The sequence below is a fragment of the Alexandromys fortis genome, unplaced genomic scaffold (assembly GCF_014885135.2).
Source record: "Alexandromys fortis isolate MF-2015 unplaced genomic scaffold, M_Fortis_MF-2015_v1.1 scaffold_367, whole genome shotgun sequence".
Classification (NCBI taxonomy): domain Eukaryota; kingdom Metazoa; phylum Chordata; class Mammalia; order Rodentia; family Cricetidae; genus Alexandromys; species Alexandromys fortis.
The window spans coordinates 353,141-367,170 of record NW_026068258.1 but is presented as its reverse complement, the minus strand read 5'-3'; the positions used below and the strand labels follow the sequence as shown (position 1 = coordinate 367,170).

The following is a 14,030-nucleotide window of genomic DNA, read 5'->3' as shown; positions in this document are numbered from 1 at the left end:
ATTTGGCCAACCACATGTTGGGTGCCAATTTGTTGGCGGGAGGTTGTTAGTTTGTTCCACTTTATCCCAACTGGATAGTTCCCAGCTGATCATCCCCAAAATAATCACACAGGAACTAAAGTTTTTAAATCACTAATTAGCCATTCACTTAAGCGCATTGCTAGCTAGTTCTTATATCTTTGGGTAACCCATTTATATTAATCTGTGTATAGCTATGTGGCTGTGGCTTCCTCGTAAGGATGCAGCACATCTGTCTGTGGTGGTGGCTATATGGTGTCTCCTGACTCAGCCTGCTCTCTCTCTATATCTGGATATATTCTGTTAAGACATTGGCCCAAAGCAACTTCTTTATTCATTAGCCAATAAAAGCAACACATAGACAGAAGGACTTTCCACACCAGAACATGCTTCCATTCTAAAAGCAGAGTCCATTTTTTTTTCTGAAAGATGCGTGTTCTCTGAGGAAGCAAAATTATGAACCCACTTTATCCCAACTGGATAGATTGCTATTTTTAAAATATGGTTAATTAAGAACCCTAATATTAAGAGGAATTGCTGAAAGGCATGCATTGATTTTGTACTGATCATTTTGTATGTATTGATCATTTTGTCAGTTTGGTATTGTTTGATGTTTTCTTACTCCTCTCTTGCTTAACTATCGCTTTTCAAATGTGAGGAAACTTACGGATGTGACTTTACTAAAAATATTTTATCTTTCTTTAGGATGAAATTTCCCCTCCTTTTCTACGCATGATTCCCAGATTTGGCCTTTTCACAGTGTCTCATCCATTTTAAAAGCACTGCCTGTAACAGTGGCTGGCAACCTCCACCACAGGATGAAGGTATCTTCCCTCAACTGTGACAATGACAGCAGAACTTCTGGAGAAAAATCCCAATTTATTGCATTTTCTCACCTTTTCAAGGTGAATTATACAGTGTGTAAACTATATCAATAAAAATATTCAAAAACTTTGTTTCACTGTGCAAGTAAAATATACAATGATAGTGAAAAAGAAAAGCCACTGCCTAAGCAGGTTTCAAAGACCTGGCCTGTTGGTGAAATGTGAACCCATTTCCTGCATACAAAACAAGCAGCAAAGTCCACTTCTGCCATTTGTGTGTTTTAGGCCCAGTGCCCCAGAGCTGAGGCATCTTCAGGAATGGCCAAGGATTCCACAGGTTCAGGAATTTTCTCCATGTGCCCTGGTATCCTGAACATTAGCATAAACACTGGCTTTGGCCTTTTCTTTGTATGTGTGGGATTTAACTGGAAACCTTCATGCTGAAACTTGGGGTAGTCAGCCAGATTTCTACTAGATGCTTTTGAAATCACACAGAGGTGTGCACAGCCCCAAGGGCTGATGTTGTAACTGCACAGTCCTGACCGTTAATTCTTCTGCCTTCCTGGCCCAGTTTCCTAAACCTTGGATATGTGTCTAGAGAAAATTTTGGGTTTTGTGATTTACAATACCTCTGAAACTTGTGCTGCTTGCAGAGGTCACTCACATAGAGGCTAAATAGTTATAATTGCTGTCAACAAACTCAGAGCCCTGAATTCTGCTGTTTGGACAATGTGATGTGGAAACACACAGAAAAAAGAAACCCTACAGACTCACACTCACTATCGGGAAGAGAACATGACTGTCAGTCTTGAAACATCCTAGTCTCTCTGGTAAGGTTTTATCTGTCAGTCTGGAATAGTCTAGCATGGCTTCACTAAGGTGGACCTGTCTTTGAGTACTCACATTTGGGATTTTGAACAAGAACTTAACAGGACCTTGTTAACTTGCCTGTGGTTCTTTCCCCGAGTCTACGTTGTAGTTTGTCTAGAATTCTTTTAAAGCAAACACAGTGTTTTTGTGAAGCTGGACGATTCCAGTCTTCTGGTCTACCAGAATTTGAGTGTGCAACTCTGCCATAGTAATGCACCACAGAGGGATGCCCAGCAGGGTCTCTGTCCTTTGATTCTGGTACTTCTTGTTTCTCTGAGGACTCTAGGTGACCATTGCTTCCTCTGGCTTCATATGGTTTGAACCCTGCCTAACTCAGGTCCCTGCCTGTTGTTCTTGTTGTTTTGCATGGGGCCCACACAGATAGCCTCATTTTGATTTATTTTTCAGAAGACCGTGTTCTCAAATACAGTTACATTCGAATACATGAATGTGTAAGTACTTAATAATGAATTTGAAGAATGTATTCTGTCCCTGATAACCCATAGAGCTTATTCTCCCTGCTTCTAGTCTGTTTGCATGTTAGAACATTGGTTCATGGGCTGGTGAATATGCTCTGTCTGTCCACAACCATTTGGAGCAGTCAGAAGGTTTGAAAGCTCAAGACAGGGGACACCACTTTTAGTTCAAAATCTGTAATTGAGGGAGAACTGGATAGTTTTATCCTGTTGTCTCCATGGGGGCAGTGACAATGAGTGGAGTAGTAGTTCTCAACCTATGTGTCTTGACCCCTTTGGGGGGATTGAATGACCCTTCCACAGGGGTTGCATATCAGATATTTATATTAAGATTCATAATAGTAGCAAAATTACAGTTGTGAAGTAGCAACAAAATAATTGTATAGTTGGGAGTCACTACAATATGAAGAGCTGTATTAAAGGGTCGCATCATTAGGATGGTTGAGAACCACTGGACTGTAGGGAGGCTTTTAAGTAAGGGCAGCAGACATTACTGGAGGCAAATGCTCCAGTGTTCATGGGGAGGAGGAGAGTGGCAGATGAGGCAATGTCTGCCCATCTCAGTGGACTTAGCTGAAACCAAGAAATTGAGTTGGCTATGAGTCATTTTGGAGCCTGGTAGCCGTGCCATCCTCAGACTGAGTACTTCGAAGGTCTGCCTCTTTACTAACAGAAAAAGCAGTTCATTGATGGGAGCTCAAGTTTAATCGCAATATTTTTCTTTTAAAATTATGCTAAAATTTTCTGAACGCTACATTAGTTCACGATCAGAAAGCTGTGACCTCCTGGAAGGATGATCTAGTGACCACGGACTGGGGTTAGAGCTGATGAGCAGGTTCATGTAAGAGAAACCTTAGATGTTGGTCTGCATCTCTGATGATTACTGGGTCAGGTGTAAGGTGTAGATGAAGGGTCTGTGGACCAGGCTGTGAAGGGAAACAGGTCTCTGATATGCATGGGGCTAAACTGAGGTACCATTTTGCATGCAACTGCCTTTACTGGTGCAGAAAAGGGAGCAAACCTCCCTCCAGCTCCTTATACAGATGGAGAGAGAGACAGAGACAGAGACAGAGAGAGAGACAGAGAGAGAGAGAGAGAGAGAGAGAGAGAGAGAGAGAGAGAGAGAGAGAGAGAGAGAGAAAGAAAGAAAGAGAGAGCATCTATGTGAGAAAGTGTGAGAGCATTTCTGTCATCCAGCATTTTGGCTATAGTGACTGCAACAGTTTTGAACATGGGAATTTCCTGAAGTGGGCTAGCAGTCCAGGCTGTGGTGCTGAACTGTATGTATTGCATGGCCCAGTGATCCCAGGCATGTGACAGCCTGTGGAAGATGACCAGATACCTGTGTCTTCTGATGATGTCACAGGGAGTGAGTGACACCTCTGGTTGTCTCTGTTGTTCCTGTCTCTTTGGGTCCTGCCTCTAAATCTCTATTCTTGTCAGTAGTTGGAGAGGGTTTATGTGACCGTGTAGGTCAGAAATCAGAGCATCATCTGAGATGTGATGCTTTTCCAGGAACACACCAGATGTTTTTCTGCGGAGCAGGGCATCTCTGCCTCACACATGCCTTTGTTACCTAAGGGGCCTCAGGATTTGTTTTTTTATATAACCTACCATATTTGCAGATCAACCTCATGCCTTTTCAAAGTATTCAAATCTTGTTTGATTACTTAAATTCTAAAATTGGTGAAAGTATCTCCTATATAAAGTCAAGGATTCCCTTCTCACTCTCCCTTTCTTGAGACTTTTCCCCCCACACAATCAAACCTGGTCTAAAACTTGCTGAGTATCTGAGAATGACCTTGAACTTGTGGTCCTTTTCCCTCTGCCTTCCGAGTGCTGGGATTGTGCGTGCATGTCACCATGCCCAGGTTTATGAAGTGCTGAGAATCAAAGTGATTGCTTTGTGCAGGATGCCCGTGGACTGTACAGACTTACCTCCACTCTGGCTCACTCCCCTTCCTTTGGTGACCTTGTTGATAAGGTAGCTGCTGTAGACTGAAGGTGCAGTCTGGCCACTGCTGGTGATCTCCGATGCCTTTGTCATCCCTCTGCCCTCAACCCTTTGTCACTGTCTTTCATATACACACGTGTGTATATATCATGTGTATGTTTTTACAAATCTTATACTTCCTGAATATGATGGTTTATTTCTACAAATGTCTACATTTTTTAATGGTTAAATCTCAACAATAATGTTTATATCCTCAAGTATTGGTCATTTCTTTGTGGTAAGAATATTAGAAGTCTTCCTTTTTTTTTTTTTAAAAAAGATCTCATTTCCCAGCTCATTATTTCACAACTTCTTGTTTTGTGAGCTTTTTCTATTTCAAAATGCATCTGTTGACACCAACTTGCCCACATCCTTCCCTCCTTTTTCGCTCACGTCTGTCGATGTTAGTGAAGTTTGTGGCAACTCTCAGGGCAGTTGGTGATCGATATCACTTCTGTAGTGACAAGTGCAGGTGCTATGCAGTGTGTGCTCGTGTGCGCGTGCATTCGTGTGGGTGTGTGTGTGTACATACATAATTTCATCTATTATTTTGCTTTGACACATTAAAAATGAAACAGAATAGAATACCATTTTCTTTGGGGGAGACACTGACCTTCTGAGAGCTAACAAGTTCTGAGAGACAGCAAAGTGTCATCGTCACATAAAAAAATATCTGTGAGACTCAAACCAGCAGAGCAGCACCTCCTCTGCCCAGTCTATACATTCAGGGAGGGAGAACGTGTCCACCTTAATCGTCACAGGTTAGGTAGGAATCAGACCACCAGGGACCACTCTACAGCTTGAAGCCCACCGCCGTTAGTCTAACCTGCCCATTTCTCACGGCCCGCACAGCCTATGTGACCTTCCTGTGTGCCCTGTGTGGCAAAGCACACCCTTGTCATTTTAAGACGTAGGAGCACAGAAGCAGAAAAGAGGAGGGATAGGGAGGCTGGGTACCACTCTGGGGCCTGACCTATGTTTCATCCCGATGAGGCAGCAATGGTCTCCCAAGTATAGAGTGACGTCATGCCTGGTACCATGCATCCAAAAGTTCACACAGGACACTGAGGGAACAAGCTTCTCTCAGAGAAACATGCATATAAAACTTTTCTTCCTCCATAACCTGAGTGAGCCCAGCTAGGTGTGGAAGGGCTTCAAAGTGGAACCCAGGGGCACTTCTCTAGAGTTAGCTCCCTGTGCCCATTGACTTTCTGAGACACCAGATTTCAAAATATGGCCAAGAAAGAGAGAAGGCAAGAAGATCACAGAGTCTGCAGCTGCAGGACTCCATCCAGTTTCACCAAGCAGAGCAACCACCTAGAAGCCAGGAGCTGGGCCGCGTTATTTAATCATCGAATCTGAGTGTATCTCTGACCCCAGGGCACAGGTGCCTGACTTGCTGGAAGCTTCACCTTTCTTCTGCCTTTGTTCTCACCTGCTGTCAGTATTTCCCCTGGGCCACAGGCGCTGAACCCAAGAGAGGGCCTTTCTGCCTCTGCTGCTCACTCTGACTGGGCTGTGTCCCCATCACGCTGCTCTCTCTCCTCATTCCCTGGGGATCCACTGTCCATTAGAACAGGTGAAGTCTTGGATGGGTGGAGTTCTAACCTCCAGCCACACATGCCAGTATAAGCGACCTGCTGGGTAGGAATGGGATGATCTAACAAGGCGCTTAGAAACTGCCTTCCAGGAGAGACTGGAGCCTAGGCAGTGATGGGTGGGGTCGCACTTTGGCCAGGACTGCTTCTTTAGGCATATGACCGGCGTTATACTGAAGCAGAAACCTCATGCCAGGATCCTAAAGATGGTCCTGGTGGGTAGGTCACCAAACGTGTTTGCCTCTCTTCCCAGTGTGGCCACTTTGAATAAGACACTGTTGGATGTTCTTTATTATTACTTGTTTAGTTGATTTCACTAGTTGAAGTCAGACCTGGTTATTAAAGCTGTTAAGCTTTGAAGTCTATGATTTATACCCTGCCTCTCAGCAGGCTTGGCTCTGGCGTCCTGGAAGTCAGAAATCTCCTAAGATCAGGCAAGCCCTCTTCTATTCCTGCTCAGGCTGCTGCAGCCTCTAGGCCCGTGTATCAGCTTCCTCTAACCATAGGCAACCCACAGAGAGGAGAAGGACCCCTTCCCAGGATGGGCTTCTTAGGATAAAGGGTCCCCTGCCACTCAAGGCTGTCAGGTCTTGTTATACACCACAGTAGAACGAGAAAGACTGTCATCTCTAGGCACCCGGGTCTCTACAGATGCCCCGCTGGCTGCTGTCATTCTGCAGAATGATGTTTTGGCAAGAATGAGTGTGAGAGGGAGAGCCCTTGAGGGGACTTGGGACCATTTTGAAGCCAAATGTGCAGGGGATATAAACCAGACAGTGAATCCTCTATGTCTCCAGTAAGCATTATGCTCAATCTCCTTTGACCACAGGTTAGCACATATCTGGCCGGTTTTCACCATGGAGATTTCGCTGAGGCCTTGCCCTGGGAGCAGGAAGTTGGTTCAGAATTGGGTGGTTCCCGGTCAGTGGGGTGCCATACTTTGTTCTCACTGCCACTATGACAGTGACCTCGGGTTGCTGTTCATAGTGACAGAGTGAGCTCTCTTCTGCTGGCTTGCTGGGTAGAATCCAGGCCTCTGGCAGTAGAGGACAGCCTAGTGAAGGTTAATCAAGGTCTTACTCCAGGCTCTGCTCTGAGGCTGGTCTCTTGGCCTCATACCTTCTTTGCAGGCACCTTTCTTATCTCGAGCTTCTTCACCTGGCCGGGAATCCACGGTCCAGGACTAGCAGGCTCACGAATCTGAGCAGGTAAGAGAAGAATGAAATGTAGAGTCTTGGACGTTGACTGAGAAGCCTGGAGAGGACGTGAAGTCAAGTGGAGTGGGGGTGGGTTGTGTGGGGAATTCATGATTCTGTAAGGCAGGGACTTGGGATTCCTTCCTACGCTGGCAATAGGCAAAGGGGCCCTGGGGACATAACTCTAGGAAAGAATACCGGGATTTGTGCGCCAGATCCTGGCCATTATCTCACAGGCCCTGACAACCGGTTGCTTTCTAATTAACACTCTTTGGAGTGGAGGATGGATCCTCATCAGGGACCCATGGTCTCCACCTGGCCATTGTCGGGCCGTGGCAGATTTTCCAAGCACATGCTCCGGTATCTCCTGATATTCTTGTCAGCTTAGTGTGGGCAGCAGGAACCTTTCCCTTGCCCAGCATCCAGGCCTTGGTAGATTGCAACTGAGGCTCTGCTGATCTTGGACGGGTCATGGTGTCCCTCCTATACCTCTACACACCAACCTCTGGGGGCCTCTGGACATGCTTGCTGTTCTTTTCCTACGGCCCTCACTTTCTTCACCGCTCAGCATATTGGGTTCCCAGGAAGGTTCTCCTTGCCCTCACTCCCATGGCACAGTCCTGGATTTTGAGAAAACATGATAAAGATATAGATGATTGCAGGAAGGTGGAGGAAGGGCGAGTTCCTTTAGCTTTCCCCTTCTCTCCATAGAAGAGAAATGGAACACTTGTTCCTAAAAATGGGCAGAAAGAGAGAGAAAAATGTAGAAAAACAAGCCCAGTCCCTCACCTGCAAAAATGCACATGTGTCTTAAGGTTTGAATCCAAGAAGGAAGGAATGGGTGGCAGCGGACAGAGCCAATGCTAGGATTTGCCTTGAGGGAATGTGGAGGATGCTAGGCACACACAGCAAGCCAAACTTCGTTTCGTAACTTGTTTTCTTTTTCGAGACAGGGTTCCTCTGTGTATCTCTGGCTGTTCTGGAACTCACTCTATAGAGTAGGCTGGCTTCAAACTCACAGAGATCCACCTGCCTCTGCTTTCCTGGAGTGCTGAAATTAAAGGCGTGCTCCACCACTGCCCGGCTTGTTTCATAACTTTTAAACACAGAAGTCCCCTGCATAGCTCACTGAGGCCCAGAGGCCTTTTGATCCCCTCCTCTCCCCTCCTCTTCCTTCCTCTGCAAGCCAGAGGTCCAGGAAGAGCTGTTCCCATGGTGTCCAGCTCTAGCGGGTCAGTTTAGTTTACTGCACTTGGCTTCATGCTAAGACTCTATCAAGTTACAATGTTAACTTGCGAGAGAACGGCCGCTAGGTTGCAAAAGTCAGCAACAATGAGGAGAGAGAGAGAGCCCATCCTCAGCGTTCCTGTGCACGCTCTCCTCCGCCTTGTCTCAAGGAGAGAACACTGGCTTTTCTCTCCTCCTCCGGCTCAGGGCATCAGGTCTTCTCGGTGAGCGTTTTCAGTGTGTGCTGACACCTGGTGGCGGAGGCTGACTCTGTGAAATGATGCCTTTGGAAATGGTGAGCCTTAGCTGAGGGGCTGATGAGCGCCATGGCCCAGAACTTTGCAGTACATAGAGAGAGCCTCCACCTGCTCCCCGGAGGAGTCACTTCTTGACCACCTCGGCCATTTCGGCCGTGGAAGGTACCTTCCAGACCCTTGCAGGAAGAATCTGCCTTGAGCAAAACTCCTTCCCAGGCTGACTGACTCTTCCCTTGTAGCCTAGTGGTAGATACAGCATCTTTGCCAGTTTTGGTTCCTGCCAAAGGGCCGTATCTAGTGTAAAGCCAGTGTTGGCTAACATTTGGCCTGCAGAATGAATTAGTGGATGAGTGAAAGCACAGACAGATACTGTTGCCTGACATTTGGGTTGCTGGATTACAAGGGCTGAGCCTCTTAGCTCTGACTCCTTTGTCCTCACTTGTTTCTTGCACAGTGTTCATGCGAGTCACCATGTCGTGGTCCTCGGTTCTGAAGAGTCTCCTTGCTGTCTGCATCGTCACCCACTTGTCTGTCAGCTGTGTGGGTGAGAGTGAAAAGGATGGGAAGTGGGAGCTGGGCAGTAAGGTGCCTTTCGGGGGACGCCATGGATCGCTCAAGCCTTCAGGGATCCCTTTGACATTCGTGACTCCTTGACCCCAGGGAAAGCTTGCCAGCAGCTGCAAAGCCCTGGGATGAGTTTCTGAGCCTGTTTGTTTCCCTTTCGCAGAGAGTTACAGATGTGAAAACAAAGAATGCGTTAATGGGAGATGCTTGTCTAATCCAAGGACCTGTGAATCCTCTAAAGGCTGCTTCTACCGAGCGCAGGATTTTAAAGCACCACGTAAGCTGATCTGCACTCTTACTGTGTGTCTAGTTTATCCTTGCCTCCTTGAAGGATGGGGCTGGGAGTGTGGGCTTCTGGGAGGTGGTGGGGATGGGCAATGATACTGGATGTAGTCCCTAGGGACAGAACGGGGAGTCCTTGGCTCTGTTTCTTATATCAGCCTCATAGAGTTATGGGAGAGTGAACCCACACTTCTTTTTGCCATGCTAGGGATCAATTTCATGGCCCCATGCACGTTAAGCAAACACTCTATTACTGGACCTCAGACCCATCGCAACAAAGTGTCCCTCTGTTCATTTGTTCTCAGAAACAATAACAGAGGGCCTTTGGGAGAAAAGGAAACATAAAGACAGAGAGAATGAAGGAACAGCTTCCTTACCCCTGGATGCTTCTTTCATTCTCTCTGTACCTCAGAAGAGATCATTTCATGGGGATTTGTTTCTCAGCGGAACCAGCCACAGACCTAAGGCTCCATAAGAGAGGCTGTTCTAAAGACGAGTGTACTGAGCTAGCGTTCTCAGCAACCCTGGGGGGCAATCGGACGTTTACATATGACTCCCAATGCTGCTACACTGAGCTGTGCAACCAAGAGCCCAAAAGCGGTGAGTGGCTGTGCCTCTGCTATCTGCTCTGTGTCTCCTTTGCCTCTCTGTGTTCTCTCGGTGCCGGGGAACAGCACTGATGCTTGCCTCCCTTTTGTGTAGAGTGCTCCTTGAAAATGGGTTGAGATAGATACAGGCTCTTTTCCTGTGTGGTAGACTGAGCGACAGTCGGATGGCAGGACTTGGTCTTGGGGACTTTCTCTACGTGTCTTTTGGTTTAGCGGCTCTGCTCTGCCTCTCTGACTGACAGGCTTTCTCACCCATCTCATTTCTCAGGTCCATTTTTGTTTTGTTGAGAAGTAGCCTTGCTGTGTTTCTGAAGTTTGCCTTGAACCTCTAGTCTCAAGCAATCCTTCCGCTCAGCCTCCACAGGAGCAGCTGGGAGTTGGTGTGTGCGTGACCACCCCGACTCATTCCTCACCCCGTGAACAGCATCTTTCTAGAAAACAGATGATCTCTTCTCCCATTATCTAGACTCCTTCCTTTGTTTTTGGTTTTGTTTTCTGAGACAGGGTTTCTCTGTGTAGCTCTGGCTGTCTATTTATGACTTTTCCTCCAGGACCGAGAGCCGAGTAACTGATGAAGGTGAGGAGAGCATGGGATTTCTGTGAGATCCGTCACTGTACCCACAGAGCAGGGCATTTCTCCTGGACTTCCTTCCAGCTCATCTTTCTCCTGGGCCTCCCTCCAGCTTGTTCTAGCTGCAGTGCTTTTTGGTAGAATCGTGAGGAGAACCAGTGTTTGATGAACAGTGGGTAGATACATTCTCAGCTATTTCTTCTGCCTATTCCCCTCTTCTCTCTCCATTCAGGGCCTCGGCCATCTCTCCAACCCAATGGTGTTGAATGCCCTGCCTGTTTCAGTGACAATGGCACGTGTCACCAGGTTCCCCTGAAGTGCACCGGAGTAGAGACGAAGTGTGTGGAGGTTACTGGAAGAGGTACGAGTCCTTCCTCGAACATCTTGTTAAGACCACAACCTCACTCCACACACAGCAACTGAACACAGCAAACACTGATTGCATCTCAGCGTGTGTAGATCTGTAACCCGAGAATGACCAGGAACGTGGTCCTGGCTCAGGGTGTGTCCTAAGGGCTGTGTTCACTTGTGGTTTCTGATGGGTTTCGATTCTTTCTCTTTCGGTCTCTTTGTAGTTTTCATCGCGTTCTCCTGACTAACCACTGGCTTTCCTCAGGGCAAACGATAGAGACACAGATAGAAAAGGGGAGCTGTGGATTTAATGCTTTAATCCCAGAAATAACACACTTCCTCTTATAGACTGTTGGTAGTTTAGAGCAACCTTGACTGGACACGGGTGGAAGCTGCCAGGAGATGGAAGGGACTCTGTGGGCCATCTTTGAAACCTGTCTCCACGTGGAGAAAGTGGTCCTATGGGCCATGTGTCTGTAAGGTTTGGAAGGAGCCATTTGTTGGAGATAAGGGTTAAGAATAGGAGGGAAGGGAAGCTGAAGAAGGAATGTAACTCCTTCCCCTAGAGGAGTCAGGTCTGGGCACCCGCGTTGCTGTCATATCCCGGAATGGAGCCTTAGCTCACTAGAAGTATAGGAGGTGATGGCACTTGGGGGTCCAGATGTCTTTACCACTGTTGCCATTGTGGCCACCAAAGCCTGCAATTAAGCACTCAAGTTTTACCTGGTGTCACTCTAGATTTAGAAAAAGATATAAAAGATATGTATATATATATATACATATATACACACACACACTCATATATGTATATATATTAATTAAGAGAAAATTATGTTAGTTATGAAGGATCCATATACCATTGAGACAGGAACTGGGAAAACAACTGTAAGATTTTTCTTTCTGGAATGCACAGCTAAAGGAGGAGCTGGCAACTCTTTCCTGAACAATATATGGAAAGGTTTTTGTGAAAGGCGTGGTGTATTAGGAGCCAACTAAGTGGTGGACGGAGAGCTTGAGAGTCCTGGGGGCAAGTTATATTTTTAGTTGGGAAAAATTTTGACAGAGGTTCTGGGATGAACAGTGGACAGGCCCTTTGTCTAGATGAGTTGAGACAAAGCAAGAAAATGGGGTGTCACAGAACGCAAAGGAGGATTCAAGCCATCCGCAATGGGGTGCTTTACCTTGGGAAACAGATATAAGGTGCATTCTATAGTTGTTCTCATAGGGAACTCAGAGCCCTCAGGAGAAGGAATGTCAGTTTGCGGGAGATCCACAATATTTCCCTCCTAGAGAAGGAGAGAGAGGTTAGGGAGGGGAAGGCAGGCCCACTTGAAGGGTTCTAGCCAACAGCTGAGACCCTGCGTCTGGCCTTCCTCCTCACCTGCATTGAGCTCATCTCTCCCAGTACATGGGTACCCAGAGGCCTCAGTGTTAGTCTTGTGTCTAAGATGCGAGGATCCTTTTAAGATTCCTTCTATATGGGGAAGACAGTGGGCCAGAGGACAAGAAGGCTCGACTCCACGTGGACGGAGCTGTGCTCCTGTTCTCATGCAGTGGTGGAAGTTGTGGATTCTGGACCCTTCTGAGCAGAGCTCCCTTTCTTTCTTTCTTTTTTTTTTTTTTAAGATTTATTTATTTATTATATATACAACTTTCTGCCTCCATGTATACCCACACGCCAGAGGAGGGCGCCAGATCTCATTACAGATGGTTTGGAGCCACCATGTGGTTGCTGGGAATTGAACTCAGGACCTCTGGAAGAGCAGACAATGCTCTTAACCACTGAGCCATCTCTCCAGCCCCCAGAGCTCCCTTTTGAAGGATGTAGGTGAGAAGGGGGGGACGATATGGGAGAGAAGAGTGACTGCTGGGTCTCTTCTTTAACAGAAGTGACTGAAAACCTTCCCCCACATGTGATACACGGAATGGGCTGCGCGACAAAATCTGCCTGCAACTTGAAGAATATAACCATCGGGATAGACATAAAGATCGATACCGTCTGCTCCAGAGGGAGCCCTCCTCTCCGGTCCATCGCATCCATTCTGGCTGGTCTTTCCCTAATGAGAGCCTTGCTTTGATCCTTTGGGGACTGGCACTCCCATGATCCTTCTTCACATTTAAACACATCAGCAACCTTTCATGACTCCTTTAACCAACAGGGGAGAAATAAAGACCACTGATTGTACTTTGGATGGGAAACTCTTACTTTCTTTTTGGCACTTTTCACAAGACTGTGATCTCTTTCATGTCCCTACCTACCCCTTGAGCCACACATCCCCAGTGTAACTATCAATTTACACTCTTGATTTGTAACTGTTCATTGCGAATAAAAATATTTTTATTTTGGGGGAACAGGGTCTCACTGTATAGCACTGGCTAGCCTACCATTCACTATGTAGATAAAGCTGGCCTTGAACTTAGAGATTTATCTGTCTACTTCTGCCTCCAGGTGCTAGGATTAAAGTGTGCACAACCACACCTGGACTAGAAAACAGATTTTGAATGAACAGTTCAGAGCCCAGGAGAATCATTTTCCAAAGTCTTTGGGTATGGTGGTGAGCGCTTGTGATCCTGCTGTCTAATCGGCAGAGGCAGGAGGATTATTGTTAAGGGTTAGGGTTAGCACCTAATGATATGGGCTATCTGCTGAGCTTCAGGCTGACAAAAGCTACAAATATGACAAGATGCTTCCCCCCAAAATAAGAATCTGGCATGGAAGTATGCTCTTGAATTCCAGAACTAAGACAATGGATACAAGCAGATTCCTAGACTAATGTAATGGGAGACTTCCAGGCCAGTGAGAGCCCCCATCTCAAACACAACAACAAAAATGGTAGGCAGCACATGAAGAACCAGAGCTGAGGCCCCACAGCATACACATACCATACACATTAAAATAAAAACAAGGAAGCAAGGACAACTGAGCCTCCCTTATCTCTGAACCATGTGTGCAGTCCTTGCCATGAACTCTGTATAGATATGCATTTTAGGACAGATGGACACCAGGATACGGATGGAGGCTATGAAGGTGTTATAAATGCTAGGCTTAAAGAGGTGCATATCGCCCTTTAAATGTAAAAGAACATTTATGAACAATATTTGAGAATATGGGCGTAGTTTCTCCAAACTGCTTCCTCCTGTTAATTGGTTGAAGTATTTTCTTTGTGGGGGTTTCACAGCAACCTTTCAGGGAGG

General features: G+C 46.5%; 1 protein-coding gene across 1 annotated transcript; it reads left to right on the top strand.

The window, feature by feature from the left end:
• Positions 1-6,717: 6,717 nt before the first annotated feature.
• On the top strand, positions 6,718-13,025 carry LOC126494329 (protein RoBo-1-like). The gene is made up of 6 exons (XM_050131614.1): positions 6,718-6,987; positions 8,914-9,003; positions 9,187-9,300; positions 9,750-9,905; positions 10,717-10,845; positions 12,723-13,025. The coding sequence occupies exons 2-6, from the start codon at positions 8,919-8,921 to the stop codon at positions 12,911-12,913; spliced, it is 675 nt and encodes a 224-aa protein (XP_049987571.1). The 5' UTR covers positions 6,718-6,987; positions 8,914-8,918; the 3' UTR covers positions 12,914-13,025.
• The last annotated feature ends 1,005 nt before the right edge of the window (positions 13,026-14,030 follow it).

Coding starts and splice junctions, on each gene's coding strand:
- LOC126494329 (XM_050131614.1), top strand. CDS start 8,919: ATGCGAGTCACCATGTCGTGGTCCTCGGTTCTGAAGAGTCTCCTTGCT. Junction 9,004..9,186: donor CTTGTCTGTCAGCTGTGTGG/GTGAGAGTGAAA, acceptor TCCCTTTCGCAG/AGAGTTACAGATGTGAAAAC. Junction 9,301..9,749: donor GCAGGATTTTAAAGCACCAC/GTAAGCTGATCT, acceptor TTTGTTTCTCAG/CGGAACCAGCCACAGACCTA.